Genomic DNA, 24,976 nt, shown 5'->3' with positions numbered 1-24,976 from the left:
AATTAAATGAGAGAAACACTCTCAAAGGGAGTGTGATATTTAGAATAGTGGTAGGTATCTTAACTACTGAATGTACGCGTAGTATAGAAGTCCGAATATGGACGAATGGATAACGTATATTCTCGTATATCGCGGGCGTACTATATATCGCATCGTAAAACAAAAGCATATAAAAATACACTAAACAGAATGAATAGAATAGAATCAGTGTTCACCACAGGGAGCCAGGCGCTTAATTATTTTTGATATCGAGTTTCGTACCATCCTCTGGTCCATTCTTATCATGCACAACAAAGGCGTTTGCCACTTTTTTCTGTAGAATTGTCAAGAACACCAACCGGGCACATCACAGGCCATAAATGCGGCCAGTGAATGAGAAGATAGTATGCAGGAACATTATTAAATCGATAGGATAAACATTTACAACCTAGTGGCCATGGGTTTCTCTCGAAAGTAACGTTGAGCATGTCTGTCACGAGGTGTAGGTGCCCTGACGTTTGCCGAAAAGGCGGATGATCAATAAACACGCTATTGGCTGTTGCCTTCTGTTCATAAAGACAATTTTGAGTGCAGGATTTTACAGGAAATCTGTTGTAGCTGATGATAGGCGAACAGTGCAAGATTCCCTACCAGTCACGGGAAAAATGGCCAAATAAAGCGAAGTGAACCATTACGTGAAAGTGTAGTGGTCTGGCTACTCAACAAGTTAGTTTACCAGGAGTGTGTGGGAAGGAAATAAAAATAATGACGCTAGATTGAGTATTCAGTAATAAAGAGGTCGGATGGAACAGACTCACCAATAATTATTTTCTTTAAAATAGTTCGTCGCTGGCCCAGGTGAGCGAATAAAAATAATCTAATCATGGTTGTTCAGGGGTTTTCTCCTGAACAGCTCCCACATACAATAGATTACGAAGATAGTCTGAAGTGTCTCGGTACCAGAGTTAGCACATGAGACTCGCGAATGACCGCTGTAGGCGCGAGTGAACTTAGAAGAGAGAGTCAAAACATGTGACCACGTTTGTGTTGCCTGAAATTGTCCAAGTGCGCGTTTTTGTAGTTTTTCTTATCCAAGCAAAAGATGGTTGCGCAATTGATAAAATACGTAGTTTTATAGTGGAAATAAAACAAAGGCACAAAACACCACAAAACCCATGTCAAAGTTTTATACGGAAACGTGATAGGGATCAGAGACCTCCAAGGTGCAAGCTGTTATGCTGGAGCACTGTATGCAAATCTATGGAAAATACTTTCGAAATACTGTGAACATAGATTCAAATTTCAAGGGAGTATCGGAAAACCCTATGTCCGATAACAGTCATACTACCGCAAGGTGTACTCGAATAAACCCTGACAGGTGACCAACCGGCGAGGATGAGATTAGGGGCTGCCAAAAGACGCCAAAGAGCCATCATGTAAGGAGAATCACTTTTGCGCCAATATCAGAAAATGATAATTCTGGCCGGGCAAACGTGTGCTGAACCAAGAAATCTCTATCAAAATGGGAAGAGCTCGACATGGCAAAAATGCGCGGTCCACAGTTACATATAGGTTTTTACCTGGGTTATAAGAACTCGGTGGCCATTCACACTGGCGCTCTTCAATCATTTGACACTTTTCATTCAGGACGAGTTACACATGGAAAAACAGATGCCATTGAAAGGTGATGCAGCGAGATCCCTCACAAGATGCCATCATAGAGGGGATGAGTGAGTTGAAATTTCCTGTTGCCGCACTTTTTCATGGCCCATCATTTCCAACTATAATGAAGTCTAGTGCATTGAACATAACCACCCGAGCAGTCACCGTGAGTACTCATTCTCGTAATTTTGTAGGTGGTGCATTGTTCGCATTGTGTTTTTGCCGCATTGTTTAATAAACTCTGAGCTGCCGTACCCACTTATTTCAGCATCACACACTGAAGTTGAAAAGCTCCAGGAGTAAATGTGATCATCGGTTCCCACTTTCAGCAGGGTGTGGTTACCTAAAACCACACAGTGTTTTTTGTATTGCACATGAATACTTATGAGAAAATTCCGCTGTTTAAAGTTGATCATCAGTCACTCATCACCAGCGGGAGATGCTCATGTAGAAAGTGGAGTTTATGGACTTACAATCACTTGATTTTGTGGGAAATGAAAACACATCCAGAACTGGTGGCTAATTTTGGAACTTTTATCGACGCTGAATTTCACACACAGTCATGCCCATACGTCATTGTTACAGTGACTGTCGTCTGGCAGTACTTTGCAGAAATCGTCGTAGAGCGTACTGATTTTTTCCTCGCTTGATGTTCACCCTGAAGACATGTATATGCAGTGGACTTAGGACCTTATTAGTGTGTTGGATGAAATAAACGAGCAAAGTAACAAAATCACAATAAGAAAAGAATAAGCAATCGATAAGGACTTACTAATGCGTAGGTCCAGTAGTCCACTACACCGATCCCAGTGCGGCTGTGAAGGAAATATCCACTTGTAGAAATTTTCCACAAATGATTCGCGTGTGAGTAGTATATTCCACGATAGAAAAGTTATTCACAGCTAAAAAATGTCACAGGGAGTTAACAGTTTACACACGCACAGAGATCTAGTCCCACTGGTTCAGCTGATTCAGGGAGAAGTCAGAATATCGCGCCGGGAACTTGTGTATTGGTACCATTTTTCTCTTGATGTAATGGTTGGTACAATAAAACAAACGTTATGATAAAATATGTACGACGGTTACAAAATATAGTGTTAGTTTAGGAAAAACGGTAAATAAACGTGGCAACGGACTACAGACACTACATGTACTGTTGTAAAGTCGCATAAACTGTCCCGATGTTTGGGTTTTTCAAAGCGAGACAAGACCACTCAGAGTGATACAGTCATCGGAGTGTCAACTGATCTTTGCAGGCTAATTACACCACAGTAATCGCATAGACCCCATAGACCTATGGTCCCCAAAATCAAGAGGTGATACCTTCCGGCCGCTATCAACACCACTAGCAGTACTAAAAGTTGCGTGTACACTAGGTTCATTGACGTCTGTGGAAGAAAATCACTCTTGCACTTCATGTACTGGAGTGACGGGACAAAACAAAAAAAACACATAATCGAAAATTGTGGAATTCCGCAGCTCAAAAATACACAGAATTTGCGTCGTCGACATTAAAAATTTCCAATACAAACACCATCCATCATAAGTTTCGTTGCGACATCTAACCTGGTCATAAAAGACTGGCGTACGACTTAACAGTTCAAAAGTTCAGAATGACTAACATCATTTTTACGAGCACAACGAAGAAGCTAACTGGTTGGAGACGAACAAAATACTTTGCAGAACGGTTCGGACGTTGATACGGAACAAGCCCTAGTCGTCATATTAGGCATTTGCAGTCTGCGATACATCCTCAGGTTGGTAAAACCGTCTGTCCCTCATAGAAAGAAAGAAACACCTCAAAGCTTATCCAGAATTCTTGTAGAAAAATCACTCGCGTTTTTGGAAACAGGCACGAAAAATTGGACAAATGAACAACACAAAGATAGCTAACAGATAGGCTGGGCGATGAGCACGAGTAACCATGATTGAAAGTAGAAAATGCGCCAAAATAAAGTATTTTGATTAAATCTGTTAAATTGCTGCTAGTAGAATGCAATCGTAGAGGTTCTCAAAGACGAAAATGGTGGACTTATAACTGAAATATTTCTTCTGGCGAATGCCGGTTGTAAAAAATCTTTGGTTACATCTAAAACGGCTTTATCTACTCGACTCTATAAGACCTGCACCTCTATAATTCCTCGCAATAAAACTAGGCGAGTGAGCCTAATTCGTAGTTTGATCGTACAAATGGGCTTATCAGAAGCTAAACATGAATCCAAAATTTAACCCGATTTAACCTCTTACAGGGTTCTGACATTGATGCAAGAGGTACGCTAAACACCGTGCTCATTAGTGCTTCTACCATCACTAGTAATGTGTCATGGTTCCTAATGACAGGTCTTACGTGTTGTTAACCAAAACTGAGACAATAGCGGATGAGGTGGTTTACTGGGACCAAAAGACAGGACACGAATGGAGCACAGTGGTTGTACAGAAATGACAACGGCACATGGAATCAAGACACGATAAAATGGCTCACAAAAAAAGATGTATACAGCCAGCGAATGGGCGTGTAAAAAGTAAGTATTTACCTAAGGAACCCTGTATTAGCAGTTCAAGGTTCTGTCCAGATCTGCATAGTACAAAGTCAGCTAGAAATCCAGTGGTACGCAATACTCGATAGACCGTTTGGCAAGACTTTTACAGTTATAAAACTGATGTGCGAAACGTTGGACACCATCATTTGGACATATTATTTTCACTTAAGGAAGCAACTTAATCTTCATTTTAGACACAGTCGTTCGGGCGCAGATCAGTTCGTAAAGTAGGGAGTTGCAGCGGAGAATGTTGGAAAAACGTGTCCAGAACCGGCCGGAACGTCGTGGTCAGTAGACACGACGGGTGTTTGTATGTTATTCTTTCTGATCCCTTCGTGCTTGAGGAATAAATACCCCTGAACATGTAAAACCATACCCAATAGTGTTAAAGGAATTGTTTGGGCTATTGGTAGTGGCCCGTGTCAATATAATGCCTAGGATATTGCACTCCCACATGCACTCTAATCACGGTCTATCTAGCGTGTTGATGAATGCAAAGCAAGAAACGTCAACAGGGAATGAGCGACCGGAAGCAAGACAGCTGGAGATGTCCAAGCGCCTAGTTTATATCACCACAAAGAAAACTTTTGAAATGCTCTTAGAAGACCTGGTCTGAGAAGATTTCGTATATGAATCTCATCTAAGGGTGATCAGTGCGAACGAAAACCTCACGGCAAGTACAACGGGGAAACCATAAGGCATCGGACTCGCAGCTAAACAATAAAACAGAGGCAACTCTAATCTTAGTCTGTGACCACAAGGAAACACTGGACTTCACTTCGTGGCACCTGAAAAAAGTTCAAACAAATTTCTTATTAACGGAATATTTGGCTTGAATTAAAAATGACTGCGGTTTTCACAGTGAAAGCGATCAAAGAGAAAAGGACAGACGAAATTGCGGTGCTTTAGACAGCGTGATTGCACAAGCACACACTCCGATGGCACTCCTCTCAAACACTCATATACTGAAAAAAGCAAAATAATACGTAGAGACAATACCAGGTGACTTGAGAAAGGGCCTATACGAAGGATAATATACCTGTGTGTTGTATACATGTGTAAGCCTCAACATCTCTACATACGTCGAATCACATTACTTCTTGTCGCGATACAGGAGGATTAACTTGTACCTTATCCACAAATTGCTGTATACATTGTTAAAAGCAAACAATTTAGTTTATGCTCAACTGTTGTGATAATGTTCTCTTAAACACCTCTGACCTTGAGTGCCAGCCGGCATCTTTCCTGATGTGACTTGCTATTGTTACTGTGCTCAAACTCGGATCAACCTGTCGTGTTAAGAAAGGTGTCTGTGGTTCGGTAGGTTCTCAAAGAGATACGTCTGCACGTGCACTGCCTTCATTGTCTGCGCGTGGGTGTGCGTACCTGAAGACCGGTCGCTGCACCTGTCATGGTTGTTAATTAGAGTATTTCGGTTGTGCTATTCAGTGGAGTTCGCCAACAACTCCGCAACTGTTTAACACAGACTGTGGGCTGAGAAACCCAGGGAAAAAGTCATTCATGAAACTAATTTTTCTGAGTAAATGCCAAAAACGACTATTGTAAGTGCCGAATCGGAGTCAAAAGACAGGACTTTAGCGCAAAAAATACACTGCAAATTATGCGACGCGACCGAATTTGAATGGGATTTATTCACACTTACTGTTGGTTTACTATTTGTGTTGATTGGAATGTGTTGTTGTTCCATTCAACTGGCGTCAATTATACAGTCTAACACTCTCATTTGCTATGGTGTCGGATTATGGACCTCTGCAGGATTTGCAGTGGCAGGAATATTGGCTATCCATCTGTACTTCGACGATCGAGTGGCCCCGGTCGCCTGGATGGTTGCGTCGGTAACTTGTGACATACTTTTCGGTGTGTGTCTGTCAACAGTCGGATGTGTTTTATCAGCTGTCTGCATTGCATCATCTTCCGTGTTTGCCGGGATTACCGTGAGCTGTGTGTTTGGTGTGATAGTTGGAACATTTCATGCAGTTATGTTCATTCGCGAAATTGTGAAGCTGAGATTTCAGCTGGTCCCAGCAAAGTCGGCAAACTTGGCAGGAAAAGGGAGTCATCGACCTTGCACTTTGTGAATCGATTAGCTGCTCTGTTTTGTTTGATGCAGAAGAATACACCCTTAGAAAATGAGTACGTCGGACCCAACCACACGTCAACTGACTTGAAGACCAATAGCATGTATGCTTCGTGATATTATGTAAAGTGATAGAAACTCTGGTGCAAATCATGTACATGTTTAACTAGTTTTTCAATCCCCTTTCAGTGAAGGAAAAGGTTTTGCTGTGGGTTTACCAAGAAAGGTCATCTCTCTCTTATCGGCAAGCGCTCTTGTAGCCGTACGATCAGCAACGGCGATGACCAACCTAGACGGCGGAGCATTTGGGCCAAAGGCCGTCTGCATTTGGGCCCTTTTGCAGGATCCCACCTCACGTACCAGTAACATGAAGATATCAAAACTGTTACCGTCTTCCGAGCAATAAGAATAATGTGTAAATTATGAGAACGAGAAAGTACAATTAATTCCAATGCTCTTCAGGCTTGAAACAGTTCAAAATTGCCACTGAAGGACGGTGTGCCTATTCAACTCTCATTTCCACAACAGTAGTAGAAAAATACAGCAGAGTGTTGAAAAATAACGGAATGCGCTGAAAACACATAAGAATTCAGTATGAGAGTTATGGCATTACAGGAAACCGTTCATGAAATTTGCTGAATTCCTGACTTGTTTCACGATAATGTTTTCAAATTTTCTTCAACACTCAACTATCCTAGAGAAATCAGCGGCTTCGCTGTGATAGATTTTAATTATCTGATAGACGAAGCTCGACTGACGCGGATTAGGTTGGACAAAGTTACCAGGTCCTTCATACAATCTGTCTTAACAAGACGTTTGCTGAACGATGGAACAGGATTAAGTTGCGGTGATTTCGACACACAGCGACCGATTCGAGGTTACCTAAGTCTTCTGTAGAATTCAGGTAAGCGTCGGTCACCATTGCAGTGGGAGCTTTCGCTCATGATATGCCGAACCCCGCCTTCCTCCGTGATGGTGTATTGTAAATTCATTGCAATACTGACTGACACGTGATTCAGTGTCATTTAAAACCTAGGCTCACACGTGCTTCTCTTAGTTTTGTGGGGTGTAAGGAGTGGGATAGATCAAGTCCGCACAGTAAAAAACTTGTTGGTAGGCCTGGAGAGATGGTAAAATATCAACTGTGGCTTGACAGTCTTGGCGAAAGAATAGACAGCAATCTGATCAGTAGCCGGGTGAGGCCTTCAGCTAGCTCTGAGTAATTCGAATCTGTTTATCCTTTGCGCGCACTTGAACGATAGCTCAAACAATAGTAGTGTACGCTGCTTCCGTCGTTGATTTGAATTTTCATTCCATACCGAGATGGATCAAATGGTTAGAGCGCAAATTTATTGTCCGGAAGGTTCGTGGTTCGAACCAGACCTCTGCCTTTTGACTTCCCCTGTCTAGGCTTGGGCAACCCGGCAGTATCCCAGCTCTTGTGCTTTCTTTGGGTGACATGGCAGCTAGGCACCGAAAGGGTGTTAGAGTTGAACGAATATACAATCATTTCATACGATTCAAGTGTGAACCAACTTTACGTGATGGGAAATGCATTCGTTGTTTAAACAAGCTGCTTACTCTGGCTTCCTAAATACTTGCGACACAAGTTTGGCCAATTTTAGTCACACATCATCTCCACAAACAACGTGATGTTGTTCAGCATCAAGTCAACAATCTCAAGACGGTATAAAAGACCAGAGGCGTAACTTTTAGGTTTTGAATAAACGATAACTGCCAATTTTCTAAAGCCTCATTCTAGAGCTTGAAGCAATGATATACAGTGTAAAGCGGTCTCAGCAGAGACACATCATGTGAACTAAAAAGTGTATATTTCCCTAGTGTTTACTGCAAATTACGAATGAATTCAAGGGTAAATGGTAATGTTCAGCGCCTCCCGTCTGATGACAAAAGTCTGCATAATTGGGGAACAGATGGCCACGACATAAGGCTATTTTTGCGCTGATTGATGCGTTCCCCTGGGAACGAAAAATCGAACCTGCAGATGGAAATTTTGCCACTGATATAGCGGATCACCATTATTCACCGTCTTGTATCGACAATAGGAATAAACAGTCGTATTCCGTTATAAAAATCTGCCTTGATGAAGCGTAACACACGTGTAACCAAGAATGCAAAACCCGGGTTTATTAAGTTAAACTGCACGGTCCTAGGCGCGGTCATGTGCATACTTTGTTAGTTCCGGCTTCTCATACCGATGAACGAAGGTCAGCTTTTAGAAATTATGACAAAATCAGTCACACTGCCGGCAAATCTGATTAGAGATCATTGGCATTGTTTCACAAGACTGGAGAGAAAAAAGTGTACCACATAAACACTTGTGGTCTCAAAAATGTTGTGTACAAACCAATTGCTATTTACGTGTCAAGTGACGAACGTCATAAACCACAAACCCCATTCTCTCTGCTGTTAAAATAAACATTCCTTAGCAAACTAAATATATTTTCAAGTCTAGTTAATGTTAATGAGAGACTTAAAAGGATATCATGTTTACGATATTCATCAAACGAATGTGCTACACAAAGTTCGCCCCATATTTCGGCTGCTAGTCATCTATAATGTGTTCAAGTAGAATATAACGCTGAGGAAGCTTGAAAACGACATCTACTTAGTGAGCGTGGATAAGGACGAAACATGTCGTGGGATGTCGATTGGATCCGTAACAAAATATGTCTCTTATTCGCAGGTAAAGCTCTGAGGATTTACCTCCTTTAGATGGTTCTTACTCCAAGTTATGCTCAGTTTGCTTTCCTCTGAAGGTAAAAACGACTTTATCAACCAAGTAAGTAAATTATTCAATCGCAAACATCAGCATGTCATTTAGTAATCCCCATTAAAGTTGCATGCTACACCTTCCCATTAGGATTCTTTTGAATAACCGCTTTTACCGCAAGGTACGTCGTGTGTGGCAGAGACATTCTGACAGTGAGTGTGGGTCAAACCTTTACACTTGTGAAATAAGCCCATGATTTTTATGCCAATATTTGTTTATGATTCATTTCTGCTGCAGAATTCTATCTCACCGATCGCTATTTAGTCACCTACCTGACTTCGCTTTTACTCCGTTTTATTGAAGGACTATACAACTTTACTTCCCCACCACTGGCCGGTTTGTCAAGTCAGCTTGCCTTTGGAAGATACGCTGTTGCTGAATTTGCACGTGTAGAACTTCCGAACCAAATAATAGTGCTAGTATATCTCATCATTCCAAGTCCTGCTAGAGGAAATGATGAAGAGTTGGATCCCCTTGAAATCGCGGGATACCAATCATCGTCAAACTTTCAGACGTTATCATGAACGATGATAATGATGATCTAGTCGGAACAGTAGTCTCTGATCGCATGAACTCCTTCGGTAGACTGGACAGACCACCTCCATTTCACTAACCTAGCATACACTGCTTCCACTTATGCTACAGATGCCAGTCGTTGTTTCCAGTACACTCTGGCGTGCTCCAAAGCATCAAATTGTATCCATCCGTCTTCACAAGGGGTATGCACTCTGTGAGCGTCCACACTTACGCATGCCGGTTTTTGGTCATCTAAATTCCAGTTTTCAGTCGTTTACCTGGACGCAAAGTGGCCTCTTCCATTTAGATGACTACTACACAATTGCACTTGGATTTCTGTGCCATGAATTCTGGTTTCATGGTCTCTTGGCGGTCCACTTCTTGGCATGATTTCTTAGCCTTATTATGCGCAAATTATCATTCGTATATCTGTCCTTGAAATCTCCACTTACGTGGCCAAAATTCAATCAAAACTTTCCCGCATCCTATTTGCACCATGATTCAACTCATGTAGAGATCTTGTCGTGATTTCACCAATTCCTCTTCATTGCTTCCACTTAAGAATTTGTGAACGTTGCTTTAGTCTGTTTTCAAAGAGACCACAAGCCTACCAGCTCGATTGTCTGGGGTTCAAAACACGAGAAATCCACATGGCCACCAGTGAGTGGCTAGTTCCTCAACTGAGTAGTTGCCAGTTTTCACAACAGAACAGTTGAGTGCCAGGTGAGTGGTAGGAGTTAATTCGGTTTACGCTGGGTGAAAGACATTAGCTGGTTACAGACACTGCACCTGAAAACACTAGGCAACTTTTCATTCTGAAAATTAAGGGATAGGCACCCACAATACGGACCCCGTTTGTGGTGGGATATTGACTAAAATGTGCATCAAATAAATGAGGTCATCTGTGGCTGCAATACACTTGAAAATATCGTACAGAACATGCTAGGTTCATGAAATGTCGAATAAAGAATTCGAAACCTGACGTACTATAAACAGCTGCACTTGAAGACTGCCTGGCGATTTCTGTCACAATCTCAGGTAAGTCCGAAATGTTTCGTTAAGTGTTTGACGAATCGTTGACTTATTACCGCCTAATTACTGGGAGACCACCATAATCAGAAGAAAATGAGAGACATTCACAGGTAGTAAAGTTGATTTTTGTAGTAATTTCTTCTGAAACGTCATCAGGAACAGATGTGCTGAAGATGTGGCGAGCTTAACTACGATCGATCACTTGTAACCTTTGTTGTTCACTCCCGGGCCAATCGATTGCACGTTTGAAATACCAGTTTTTGAGCGTTGCAATGGCACAAACGAGTCATGTTGGGTCTGCTTCTTCCCTCAGGCTAGTTGGCGTATGCAGATAGCAGCCATGACGAAGGTATTGTGACAGAGTTTGAAGTAAGCTGTTATCAGTGACGTCACTATTTCGTCGAAAGAGAGGAATATGCTTATAGTGCATGTGACTCGCGGCATAGGATCGTATGGATAACATTTGGTTCACACGATTCTATAGTCTATGAAGCCAGTGGTACCGCACCAAACGACGGCAAAACAAGTAAAGTGGATTTACCGTCAACATGACAAAATCTGCTTCAAGGCAGGCTCCATGGGTTGTTGGCTTTGCAGGACAAAAGTACACTTGTAGATAGCGTGCTGTATATGGCCATATGGAGTCACCGTAGGGATTACTTTTTGGCGTCTTACTCACTTGGATGTCTGCTCTCCATTCTAGTTCCACACGAACCCAATTCATATGCTCGTAGTGCTCCTACTTTTGACATTGAACTGGACCTTTCTTTAACAACGTAGCCCCTTCATGCATGCAATCTATGAAGACTGATACTACCGCGAGATAAAGGTAACGGTCTTCGCGGACTGTGCGCCTAACCCACATCCAAGGTCACGGACAAGCCTATTTTTGAGGCTTTGTGGAACTCCCAGCCAACGACGAAAGCAGAAACTAGTGGTAGTGACGTTCGAGAGTTTTCTACCAAGAGTGTGTGGTTCCGTTTCTTCCGTCAACTTTTTAAACATGAGTTGGAAGCTAGTGGGCCTAAGCAATAAAAACCCGGATAGCGATACTTTTAGCCAGGAATTTCAAGAGCCATTCAGGGAAAACAAATACTTTTAGAAAAGTCGCCTTCCCACTTTCAAGTCCTTGTAGCTAGATATCACCGAAATTTCGGAAGCAGCGGCCGTTATGGCGTGATGCAATCCGTTGTACCGTATTGTCCCGGGCATTGCCCACAGCAGTTGGGCTTACACTCGGGATCGAATCATTTGAATAAGCCGCAAGTGACCTTCTCATTCACACTCTGCAGCCAACGGCTGCGTCAAGACATCCACAGAAATTCCACGTGTTCTGGAGATGAAAGTTCTCGCGTTAGTGTATGAGACATTTAAATGGAAAAGGGCGTTTATTCATGGACTATTCACACTCTGCAGCCAACGGCTGCGTCAAAACATCCACGGAAATTCCACGTGTTCTGGAGATCAAAGTTCTCGCGTTATTGTATGCGACATTTAAACGGGAAAGAGCGTGTTTACCCATGGACTAGTAACTCACTTCGGTGCACAGGCGCATCCAACCAGCGCAGTATTCACAGCCAATTCGTGAGAGAAACGAGTAATTATGGTTGACCTAGTTGTAAACACACGCATGAGAACATTACTACGATAAACATGATTTGCTGTACACTTTGTCGCCACATTATTCCACTATTGGTGCAAACGAATTCCAAATGTATTTTTGGTCGAGGAGAGCTACTGAATTCCAGGGAGTTTTCGCTGCCGATTCACTCGTGCCTGCATTGTGTTCAAACAAAAACAGATCAAAAGAGAGCTTCAAATCGATCAGAGGAATAGCAGCGGGTCATATAAGCATGTGAAACCACAAAAGTGTGTGAATTAACGCAGTCCGCTCCACTTCAGTTGAGGCTTCGGTCACAGGCAAGCAACTAGGAGTGTACAACATCGTTCCCATCAGTGATTGAAATTTGTTTACAAATGCTGGAAAGTAGATCTCACAACCAAAGATACCCTTGTTACAAGTCAGGCTAGGTGTTCTTTCAAGTATGTTAGTTTTATCACCATACATTTTCAATTAGATCATTGAAAAACAGCATAAGTGGGCTTTCCTGAGAGGTATACAGCTGCGGTAGCCGTGGGAAACAACGATCCCCAACAAAGAAACTGGAAAATGTGACCCTGGGTTCGCGGCAAACGTCAACAGATGCACGATGGCTTCTGAATGTAGGCCACACTCTTCTATACCTACCGTTCTCATCAGGGTCCTAATATCGTAGATTAAGAATACATTTAACAAATTTCATTAGTACGTGGTGAGGTAAGTGTATCAGTAAGGTATCAAGTTCTATTAAAATCTCACCGGTTATCTCCGGTCAGGGTGAGGGAACTTTCAACGAACTCATGAAAATGCAGCACGCAAGATGTGTGAATCAACCAATTTATCAACTACTAACCATATATTATAGGAACACTGGTTCCAGCTGCTAAAGTTCCGATCACCTGGAAGTGGGGGAGTGTGAGACACAGCCAAGCATTGGAGGCGACGGTACGTTCATTTAGTTCGGATACTGCGTATCTACGCAATGATGACAATAACTTTTATACATGAGCACCACTGGCTGCGCGATTGGGCCCTTTCTGCCAGTGTCATTAACCATTGGTGAGTTGCGTCCCGGGGTCCCCATCCAGGAGGGGCAGCAGTTGTCGATTCGACTCAGTTTACCGGGTAGCGTTTTCATACCTCGTTGCCAGATCATACACTGTCCACATCTTGGTCAATTAAACGCAGGATAGGGCCGAGTGGTAAGAGCTCTGTGAGACAGATGGTCTTCTGGCATGTGGAATACATGTTCTAACCAGCGTTACCTGTACAGCGTGAGTGATTCACTTATCAGACAAACTGACGTGACGTCGGCGCCATAGGTGTTGGAGGTTGGCAAAAGCTTCCAGATCCAAGAAGTAATCTTATCTCTAGCGAGTCCACCGGAACTCAAACCTGTTCCGGTAAGCAAATTTATCTACCACGTCGATTAGCTCGTCTGCATGCATAAGGTTTGGGTTTGATCCCACCCAGTCTTGTGGTAACACTTTGAACTCTGCAGGTGCAGCAGACTTATTTAAGTTATTTAAAATGGTTTGCATTGTTGAAGGATCTGAATCAAGTAGAGCAATATCGTTCGCATACCCAGTGTCTGTAAGAGAGTGAAGAGAGGTGAGAGAGGACGGCTGTCTTACCCCACCAGATGCGGTGACCTCAGACGAAACATCACCGTACACTCGTATCGTTGATCGCCAAACACCGCCAAAGTTTCGCACTATCGATATAATCAAAATCAATCTTCAGATCAAGAAAAGACTATGGGACATCTGAAGGAGTGGCGTTGTTCAAGAACTTATCTCAAGGTAAAGATATAGTCAGTGCATTCTCAGCCAGGGCGAAACCCAACTTGATTCTCACGAATCTCTCACTCTCTTGATAACTGATCAACATATGCAAAATAATGTCAGAGAGCACCTTAGATGCGACGGATACTATGCTGATGCCACGAGTTCTCGCACGACGTTGTTGTACCATTTTGAAAAATGTGATGGCGGTCGAGGAGCTCAATTCGACTGGCATTCTGTTTTCGTTCCAAATCCTCCGTAGTATGGTTGTCGGACTGTCCACCAGGACCTTGCAACCTTTGAAGTGTGTGGTGTACGTCAACCACGCCAGGTGCCTCGTCGCGCTTTAGGATTGATATCTCACGCCTGATTTCGGTTGATGATGGCGGGCTGGCCTCGATGTTCCATTCAGTTGTTGTATTGAAGGAGACCAGGTGAAGTGCTCTTAAAGACACTGCATATATCGATAGAGAAGGGAAGTAAGGTTCTAGCAAGAGATACCTGTTATCCGAGTTGAAATAGATTACGGATACCAAAGGCTGTAAAGCGGATCAGATCTTTTGATCTGGTTTATTTTCTGGGCGGTTGAGGCACGGCTAGGGGATTGGCAGGTGGCACCATATCGGTGGGCAGAGGATGTAGGGGAAGGTCGTTGAGCGAACAGCTGCACGGACGAATGATACTTCCCGGTTACCCAAGCCGAAAAAGGAAGCTTGGTTGAGGTATCCCACCTAGAGCCTTTGACTCCAAAGTCTGACCCACAAGGCAATGGGAAGATGTAACGTTTTGTCCTGGGATCCAGCCCTCTAGCTTGACTCAAAAGTGTGAACCGCGAGGCAGCGGCTGTTGGGATTTTCTTGGGGGAATCCATAGTCTAACCCAGTTGGCCCGAGGAAGGAGGGAGTAAGGCATTACTGTCCCACTTCTAGTGCATTTGCGCAGAGCAGATACCTTGAGTAGCATCACTCTTTGGTTTTAAAAATATTTCGACCGTATTGAATAATGCGCCGGAGGTCACGGTCGACCGGAGTGTGCGAATTTTTGGGTTGACCTCTTCTAACCCCTCCTTGTTCGTGGGAGGGCAGTATTGCTGCTTCCATAAATATGGACATGCTGGTCGCCTGGGGGAAACGTCTTATTGCCTTCACACTCCTATCTCAATGGACAGTACGACTTTACTTCCAGACCGCCTCGTAATACGATTCCTAGCAGTACGGGGACCCGCTGTTCTCCATCGGGTTGCTCCCGTTTGGTCGTCCTGGCATAGGTGAACCTGTAGGAACTAAGTTCCAGCCAGTGTAACCCGCAGGATCATTGCAGCACAGAAGCCCGACCCCCACGACAAAGAAACAGCTTTAGGTCTTATACCGGGACGAATTCATTATCCGATCATGACGGTATGTGGAGAATATCATAACAGAGTCATTTTCCCAGGGACATTAACGAGCGTACCTTCCCCAACAATCGAGTATTTTTCTACCGATTATCCTCCAGCTGATCACCGTGGTGCTGCAATAAGTTCAAAAAAATTTTTGCTTCAAAAATAATGAATCACTACTTATGGTACTAAGTACCTGGTCCAGCAAGTTTCACTTAGAGATACATAACAGCTCCTTGGTGACCAGATCCAGCCAGTAGAGTGTGGAGACCCGTGGAGAAATTAACAGAAAATGTCATATCATAAAGCATTCTGGGGTGACTAAGTATAATCGTCATTATAGCTGACAGGCCTAAACCCAAACAAAGTGGGCCAGTGGGTGATGGGTCACAAAATCGGAACGTTGGTCAACTGGATCAGAAGATGGAGGAAACGGGTGCGTAGATATGTATGTACAACGCTGCCAAAATGTTCAGAATGAATAACGGGAACGACACAAAATGTTATATAGACAGGCGCAGGTTGTAGGATACGAACAAGGACAGAATAAGTTACACAAACGGCGATGAATGTGAGAGAAATAACGAACTGTACAAATAGAAAAAATACTGAAACGTAAGCACACAGGAGTTGAATAGCCGCACGGAAGAACTTCAGTTTTTGCCGACGGGATACGCCGTGAGCGGTTGCTAGAAGATTGAAACAGTAAGTTATGGTTAATATCAGGATGCAAAAGCCACGAAGACTAGAGACGGAAGGCAGTTAAAATCGACTGACACCTGGCTTACTGGATAACGACCCAACGCAACGCGCACTTCCAGTTTAGTATGGACAGCTAAGGATCGTACATCTACTGAATAAAGGACAAATGCTGCTCTCAATAGAAATCTCGGACGAACAGCTCAATAATAATAGTAAGGCTGGGAGTTGTGAAATTCGACTATCCACCTTGTCGAGCACTGTCATGGGTGGATTGACAAAAATGAATTGATTCCTCCTCAGTAATCAACTGACGTCTTTCGGTTGATCGCCAGCATCTACTTTTAACTGACTGTTTGCTAAAATGTAACTAGTAGAACACTAGTCAGTAGATAGACTCCGAACTGAATAAAAACAAGACCCAAGCAGTTGAGTAAGCGAAATGCCCCATAGTTTATAACCGTTTTGAATGAAGGGAGCCCTCTAGTAAACGGTTGCACAACACAAGTTCGGTCAACCAATTGTACACACCAATTTCTAGGGTTCTGTTCTAAATAAACAAAGAGGGGATCGAAACATAAAGAGGTACTTGGTCTCGCGGATCACATGAAAAGCCAGTGAATCCGATGAATCGATGGAAGGACAGAAACATGGGGAACAATGACAACTAGAAACAGACTGCCTTCTGTGATGTATTTGCAGTAAATATCAGAGCTTAATTTACAACGAATATTGTTGGGGCCAGAGGACGATATTCGCGCCTCGAGACGCACACAGTGATACAGTACGGCTGAGTCGGAATCGAAGCGAACCATTCGGTTCTGGAGGCCATCCAACTGTATGCTCACTGAGAAAAGGGCAAAAATGGTGGTGATGATGATGATGATGAAAGGAAGCCCATACAAAATGTGCATGTTTTATCCGACCTTAGTTGTTTCCTTCATAAGTTTCGTATCATTTCAGTCAGATATGGACAGGCTTCTAAATAATTTTTCCATGGCCAGTTTTACCATGATAGACAGTTGCTCGCAGATTGCATTAACTAAATTTCAAACTTATGGGTTGTGTTCGCCACATGGCCAAAACGTATTGCTCATTAAAGGATACCTCAAAAAAGGTGGCCGGATGACTGCATCATAGCGAGTAGGGAGCAAGCAAGTATCCAACTTTTATTACTTTTCCCAACTGTTACATACGATGCATGGAGTCAGTGAAACTCACAGGCCGAGTTAGTGAATATGCGTTGCGATTTAATGTCTGTAACAGCTTACACGCTTTGCAGCTAATACAGGTTTTCTCCCTGCTCTTACTTATTCGCGTAACTGTGGTGAGAAAACGCTCTGTAGTGTGAGGGCGCGATCCTTATTGTAGACATTGAGTAGTCAGTCGTTCAGCTGTAATACCCTTTCGGTGCCTAGCTGCCATGCCACCCAAAGGAAGCACGAGGGCTTTGATACTGCCAGCTTAGACAGGGGAAGTCGAGAGGCAGAGGTCGGTTTCGAACCACGGACCTTCCGGGCAGTGATTTGGTGCTTTAACTACTGAGCTATCAGTCAGTTGGACTCACCTGGCACTCATCTTTCATATGGGCGATGCAATATGAATAAACCTGATTCGAAAACATTTGAGCGTATTTCGGGCGTGCGAATTCAGATGGTACAAATGGTTATTAGATTATTGGACACCACAACAGTTAAGTAACCTTTTTGATTTGACTAATTTAGGAAGGATACTTGCCGACCACTGGGAGCAGTCCATGATATCTGCCTTTCCTCAAAGAATCACCCGAAGTGACTGCTTCGGCTATAGGATAGAAAATGTCTGGACCGTACATCTGGTTTCAAAAGCTTGAACAGTGTTACGCCTTCCGTTTATTCGCACTCACCGTCTCCACGAATTTCGCGGCGACTTTCGACTTTGTAGATTATTTAGTCTCGTCGCCGTTGGTCCAAGAAGTTCGAATATTTTCTGTGCCCTCTGTTCACTCACTCCCAGTGACCAAAAGTTTCCCCCGCTTACAGTGAAGTTCCCCGGGACCGTCTCCTCTTTCTTGTGTGACTTTATCAATGATTCTATAGTGGAGGACACAAACAATTCCAAACCAAGGCATTAGGGTGGTCTCTTTAGAAAACGTGGTAGACTCGGAATGTACAGCTATAGCTTTCCTGCTAGTTCACAGTCATCAACCCTCTTAACCAACTTGAAACAGAATATTGCAGGCGGTCCCTAATTGTGACATGTACTTTGCTAATCGGTAGTACAAGGCTGCAAGAATTTCTTTCCGGTTCTGACTGTGAAACCTGTGCACTTCAAACATTTGACTGCCGTTGTCCGAGAAGCATTTCAAGAGTCTCTAACGGGACAAGTCGGACAGCCGATCCCAGCTTAAATCCTGTTGTCACTTTCCAGTTGGACTGCCTAGTCAGAGTTTATCTGTCATCATGTGCTAGGCCTGTGAGGTTTGTAAGAATGTTGGACCGATCCCGCTTATGGCCTCCTACTGTAGTGTGTTCGATGGTTTGGACATGTAATCGATAACCTGATGACGTTGCATCTGGAGGCCCATTGGCCGCACAATGCCCTTAGTTACAAAACCTTTGCGAGTGGAATAGAACTTTTTACGCCAAAATGTTGTATTTTATCGCTTACGTGCTCATACCAAAAAATACCTTAACTAACGTTTGTATTTTTGCAGCTCACCGAATTTCATTATCCACTGAAGCAATCATACCTCTGTCAGAATGCTTTCCTAGCATCACTGGGACTCGGGATGTCTAGATGGGGCTCAAAAATTTGGACTGGTATTCTGAACTCAATCGCCTGTCTGTTTTAGTCCATCAGGGATACGTCTTAGCTTTCGAAAATTCAATCCCATTGTTCAAATACTGAGCGCCGTCGCAAGCAAACCAACTTACGGAGACTTGAACGCGGCTACTGTATTCAGTCAAACCGTCAGGCTAATTAGCCAACATATGCTACGCAATAAGGATTGACAAAGTTGAAGTTATTGACATTACACGGTTGCTGCTAAACAATACGAAACGGATACCACTGAAAAAAAACTAGCACCAAACGCCAGACGCATGCAACACCTGATTCGTTGATTGTAAAAATGCTCTATCCATAACATGGCGCGGCAGCAATGTTCAGCACAAACGTTCCATCAGTGACGGAAACGATGACATGAGCTAGGCCGATAACTTAACGATCAGTGACGATAGTTGACAACAAGAAAGAGACAGGGAACGTTTGAAACAGAAATACCACAAGACACCTCAGCAAACTCACTGTTTGTAGTTTGAAATCGTCGTAAACTTCAGCCAATTCATGCATAGAATACTCCACCAAAATGGTAAATGCGCGCAGACTCGGGTCGATACGTCGAGCACAATCCAAACAGCGAACAACCAGCTTCTTATCTTGAGCCATGACGTAGAGCAGGTTAAACACTTCAATCTATGCAAAACAGCAGAATGACAGGTGAGGCGCGGGAAGGAGAAGACGTACAAAATACCAAAATATGATGAAAACTTCTGAACAGGGCTGGCATCAGTAAAAATGTCAAATTCTATAGATGCGCTTAATCACTACGCCCGGTATTTTGCGATCACATTCCAGGACAGATTTTGTGAGAAGCGAATAAAATTCAACGGGTATAGTCACGCGTCGAGATAATGCGATATAGTGATGGAAGAGATGGTTGCTGGAGTGGAAGCAAATGGTGAGATTTATATCGTTTATTCTATTTATCTGATACAGTAAAGAAACCGACATATTAGGCTAACGCAGCACAGAACTGAAGTGGCCTTCTGGTCTGAAAGATCTGCAATACGAACCCATCCCCAAACTGTTGAGTGCGCTTGTTTAGGTCTGAGCAACCTGAGAGCATTTGAGCGCTTTGTGTCTTATATTGGTGCACAGAAATTATTTACTGAAAGAAAGTCACAAACAAACGATCTGGATTAAGATGATTCCCCGTGCCTGACCAGCTGGATCAGGAAGCAGGAAACTAAAAGTTCACAGGAGGCTTTCGGGACAAATATCGTCTAGTTAACCAATCCGAGATTGTATTCCGCTCATTTTACCCAGTAAGCTGTACCAATTCAATTCACCAGCTATAAATCATGTGCCATAGGCACATTGGTTTCAGCTGCTACAGTTTCGATCAAGGAAAACAGGAAAGTGGAATACAAAACCAAGCCTTGGAGGCGGAGGTAAGCTCAATTTGTTCGGAAATTGGGTAGCTACGCATTGAAGGCGAAGCACGAGCGCCACTGACTGCGCGATTGGGCTGTTTCCTCTAATGTCAATAACCACTGGTGATTTGAGTCCCGGGGTCCCCATCCAGGGAGGCGGCAGTTGCCCACCCGACTAAGTTTACTGCTTAGTGTTTTCCTACTCCATTGCCAGGTCTTACATTGCTCGCTTCCACTAAGCACAGGGCTGGGTGAAAAGAGCTCTGCGAGGCAGACGATCTTTTGGCATGAGTGAGCTGCACCTTTCCACCGTAAAAAAGATGCAGAAGTATATGCTCGATTGACTATCATTTGGAGTTGTCTGAAGGTCAATTATTCCTTGGTAAAGTAATCAGGTCAACTACCAAACAAGTGAATGTGTATGAAATTCCCAAGGACACAGCAGAAGAGTCAGGATAATTCTGGATTGAAATGACAGTTATAGGAACTTCTTTGGACTGAATGCTGCATCAGACAAGCATTTAGTGTAATCCTTCTACAGAAACGTGACTAGATTTTCGTATAGGAGCCTGATTGTTGAACCATTTATCATCTCGTTGCCCTAACAAGCAGAAAAAAAATGAGCGTAAAGAACAGGTGGAATTGACTACGGGAATGCGTGATGACCAGCAAGTAAAGATTGTGTTCACGGAAGAGTCAACGGGAAATCTCGTCTACAACACTTCCCACTTGAATGTGTTGCGCAAAGACCACCTCATATTTTATCTGGAACAATATACAAGATATCGAGGTGCTTTCCTCCGTAGACACGATGTATAGGGCTGATGAAAAACCCTAGAACAGCGACCTACCAATTTCAACCTTTTGGAGCTCATCGATCCTACCGAGATTGAACTCTGCCCCCGACCCGCAAAAAATGATACCAGTGGTGAGTTGTTTAAGAGTTTTGTCAACTTTAAAAGTAGTATCACATCAGGGTGGAATGCGATCACATGTACTTTCCCGCAACATGAACGAACTCGGAGAATCAGTTGATGCCTGTTGGTACCACGCGGAAATGAACATACACGAAACCTAAGCTAGATCAGCGACCAGTGTTGTCCAGACAGTATTACACACTGGGCTAGAAGGGGGAATGGATTAATGCTCACCTCACAATCATGACAAGAGTGCGCGACGTCATCCGGCTGTTTCCCATGACGCTTGATGGGTAAGCCCAATTTTTCCACGAAATCTGTAGCCAGTTGTGACTGAACCATAGTGCGCAGAAGAGTTTGTCTGAAAAAAGTGCGAAATCGACAGCGTGGAAGTTCACAATGAGCTGGAATAATTTTTTTCCAAGTTTTTTCAAGGTTTCTTTTCGAAGGTTAGTGAAAGTGGTTGCTACTTTGCAACATGCAAATATTTATCCATGAGTTATGATGGGTCACTCCGCAAGTAATAACTTTCTCGTACCGAATCTGTAAGGTTAATTGTGTAATTCCTGGGTTAACTGAAATGTTATTTTGCGGTAGATGTATGCATGCATATGTATGTGTGTGTGTGGGGGGGGGTGTGACGTTAGCACTCGATGTAACGTACTGGCAATTGACAAGTGCAAGCACCTAACAGGAAAGGCGCGACAGCCAACACCCTAACGACCGAATTTCGTTCAAGCTAGTGAGAGTCCCACAAGAACCGTTTGCAGCATGTTGGTTTTTCTGAAGTGTGCTTGTGGAAATAATTGAAGTTACCCTGATATGTTTGTCATTCAAAAGTTACGGTTCATTTGCCTGGTGTCGGAGTCTTTTGGTCCTCAACAAAAAATGATCTTTTGTGTGTCCGCCCAAGGGAGATACAAATCAGTTGGTTCAAATAAAATTTCACAATTTTGTCTGCCAGGGTTCCTCCGATGTTTTCAAAAACAGGTCGAAAGTCAGGTTGAAAATGCTCACGGGAGCTCGACCAAGAGTAAATGGTCCGTGGAGCACCGGTGCAATAGACACGCCCCAGGGAGATTGTGTTGGTTAATAAGGAGGATTTGTATGGGATGGTGAACCAGGTACCAAGTTTCCCGTCGCATGCATTTCAACTCTTAGCGACACCAAGCTCTCAGTCAAATCAGTTAAAGTGTGTAACGGGACCTGGGTACTGCATTTACAAGGATAAATGGGCAACACGGTCCGGCACATTATAGCTTCCAAGGATGCGACAACAGCCCGCGATCACCGACAACCTTCACTGATAACCGGTAACGCGATGGTTGTTCAAGAAATGGGAACTTTAAGGAGTGATCTATCCTCAGGAAGTCTTAACACACGCACAGCCAGAAAAAGCCGACCTTTTTTAGCTAAATGGAGAGAAACTGTCGACTGGGCAGTCTAGAGGATCCGAGATAGCTCAGTGGTTAAGGCGTGAGCTTACTGACCGGAAGGTAAGTAGTTGGAACCTGACCTCTTGACTGCTCATGTCTAGGCTTGGGAAACCTGGCAGCATCTCAGCTCTTGTGCTTCCTTCGGGTGGCATGGCGGCTAGGCACCGGTAGGGTGTCGCAGCTGAAAGATTACTATATTGCCAGATGATCCACTATCGATAAACTAGTTAGGTATAATAATGTTTTAGTCTTGAAACAAGAAGGAACACCGGAACTTCACTCGGGTGCTTGCTGAAGTTCAGGGTTGATGACATTTTATTGTTGAAATTAAGTTTCCCATAAATAAGTGTCAGTACATGACTTTGAAGCGAGCTTAAGGTAGTTTCATAAGTTAGATAGCACAACCTACCTTTTGCATAGCAAACTTGGGCTCGGAGATAAACAGAAGCATAACTAAACACATTTGGAGAAGACAATCCTACCATGAGTAACTGTGACTGATGGCAACCTCAAGATAGATGAACAAACAAACAGATAAACAAACACAGACACACGTACTTGATTAACTCATATAAGCCTGGGTCAGAGACTTTCAAATTTTTAGCCAACTGCCAGCTAAAGTGGATCATGGGAACGATGGACTTGACACCCCGAAGACGGTTGAATTCATAACGTTCCACTGCCATATTGTACTGTCGTGCGGTCATCGGACCAACGTTCCACGCGATATTGTTACACCAACCGATAGCCTGAACCCAGTGAACAGTCCCTGCATTGATCCATACCAGGTCTCCGGGTCTCTGAATGAACCGATAGACCGGAATTTCCTCATTGTACAATGTTTCCAAATGCGGCCACCAAGAACCGGTTAGATAGTCAACCTGCGGGAACCAGAGAAAGATCATCGTCAAGAAGGATATATGGAATGAACCATCACACGCTTTTGGAAATAGCCTTTTTTAAAGGTCGGCTGCTTCAAGCATAGAAAACTATAAATAGTACAGAAGTCCCTGGTATATCGCCACCGGAGTCCGGCTCGTCCTCAGAGCCCTTTTTGTTCAGTCGTATGCTGGAAGCGATTTAAAGATAGATGGACAATGACCTGACAAGGAACCATGAAAGTCCCTACCAGAAAACTTAGTGGATGGGGACTCAAGAACCGTAGTCATCGGTGGTTAGGGATACAGAAAGATATGGACCACTAACAGTGCGCCACTTTGCTCCCTGGAGGCCCGACGTTTAGGCCTTGAAGTATATTTCAGCATGACGCAATAATTCTCACAAGGTTCACAAAAAACCTTCACCGAGGGATTCGCCTATTTGAAGCTTTTCAGGTAGGAATAGTCCGAAGCTCTCACCTGGCAAATGAATGCCTGACTTCGCATATGGTTCAGTTGTCTCTCCACACACACACAAAAACGGCGTTGTGAGTTGTTTACAAGGTGATGTATTTCAAAGTCTGAATAACTTATTTCCATTTGTATCTGGAAGTCAACCGTGGGTCACTGAAATGTACCCGAGGGTCACTGGGAAAGAGAGGATTTCAAATGACCTACTATTTAATAACTGACCGATCAGAGATGTGCACTTCAGGATTCTAGCCAAGCACACGACTGAGCCGATCTAACCAACCACAGATATTGAAAGGTTCGTTGGATAAGTTCAAGCAGTCTTGAGACGCAACCAACGCGAAATGGCCGTCACAAAATGGCATGAACTAGGCGGCGTGTGCCACAAAACCTGCTACTCTTACGCTATGAATATAAAAAGAGCCTTTCCACGTAATGGATTTGAAAAACGAAACACAACAGCACTGTTCTGCATGATACTTCGGACACAGTTCTTTGTTAGAACTGAGTTTCATGAGGCTTTTAACAATGAACTAAAAGATCGCTTCTGCTTGTACATATTTGGCTCACAGTTGTGGAAGGCGATGGCCTCAGCTAATTTCGCAACTCTGATGTCGAGACCGAGGTTGTAATGTGGAGGACCTGCCAAACAGCGAGGCCAGTCTTTGCTCATTATCCATCACCGCTCTCTTGCAAATCGAAAATTTATGGATCGATTCGCAGGTACATGATCGCCTAGCAAGAAGAAAACTCAGGGAAGCCTTACGCACTCAAAAGTTAATTTTTGGCATATGGTGATCCCGACTGAGACGAGGAGACAAGTGATGCTGACAGCCTGATGATAGCCGTACCAATCAGATGCACCGACATGGTGCCAAAATCAGGCGGGAGCGCGCAGTACTCTGCAGTTTAACTCTTTAGTTGCACACCATCCGGTTGGGGAAGTCCTGCAACGAACAAAGGATTGCTGTTCAGATTGTCCTACAACAGGATTCT

At 43.6% G+C, this 24,976-nt stretch overlaps 2 protein-coding genes across 2 annotated transcripts in view; one reads left to right on the top strand and one right to left on the bottom strand.

Moving 5' to 3' along the window:
• T265_08808 (hypothetical protein) overlaps window positions 1–24,976 on the bottom strand; it is a gene marked incomplete at both ends in the record, with an annotated part of 77,779 nt that overhangs the window by 5,459 nt on the left and 47,344 nt on the right. The window contains 3 exons of the mRNA XM_009174715.1: window positions 19,371–19,538; window positions 21,430–21,556; window positions 23,190–23,512. Coding sequence (XP_009172979.1) covers window positions 19,371–19,538; window positions 21,430–21,556; window positions 23,190–23,512 — 618 coding nt within the window. The remainder of the gene's footprint in view (window positions 1–19,370; window positions 19,539–21,429; window positions 21,557–23,189; window positions 23,513–24,976) is intronic.
• Window positions 1–24,976, top strand: part of T265_08809 (hypothetical protein) — a gene marked incomplete at both ends in the record, with an annotated part of 40,790 nt that overhangs the window by 1,182 nt on the left and 14,632 nt on the right. The window lies entirely within an intron of this gene.

This window comes from Opisthorchis viverrini (assembly GCF_000715545.1).
Source record: "Opisthorchis viverrini unplaced genomic scaffold opera_v5_237, whole genome shotgun sequence".
Lineage (NCBI taxonomy): Eukaryota > Metazoa > Platyhelminthes > Trematoda > Opisthorchiida > Opisthorchiidae > Opisthorchis > Opisthorchis viverrini.
This window is presented reverse-complemented; position numbering and strand designations above follow the sequence as displayed.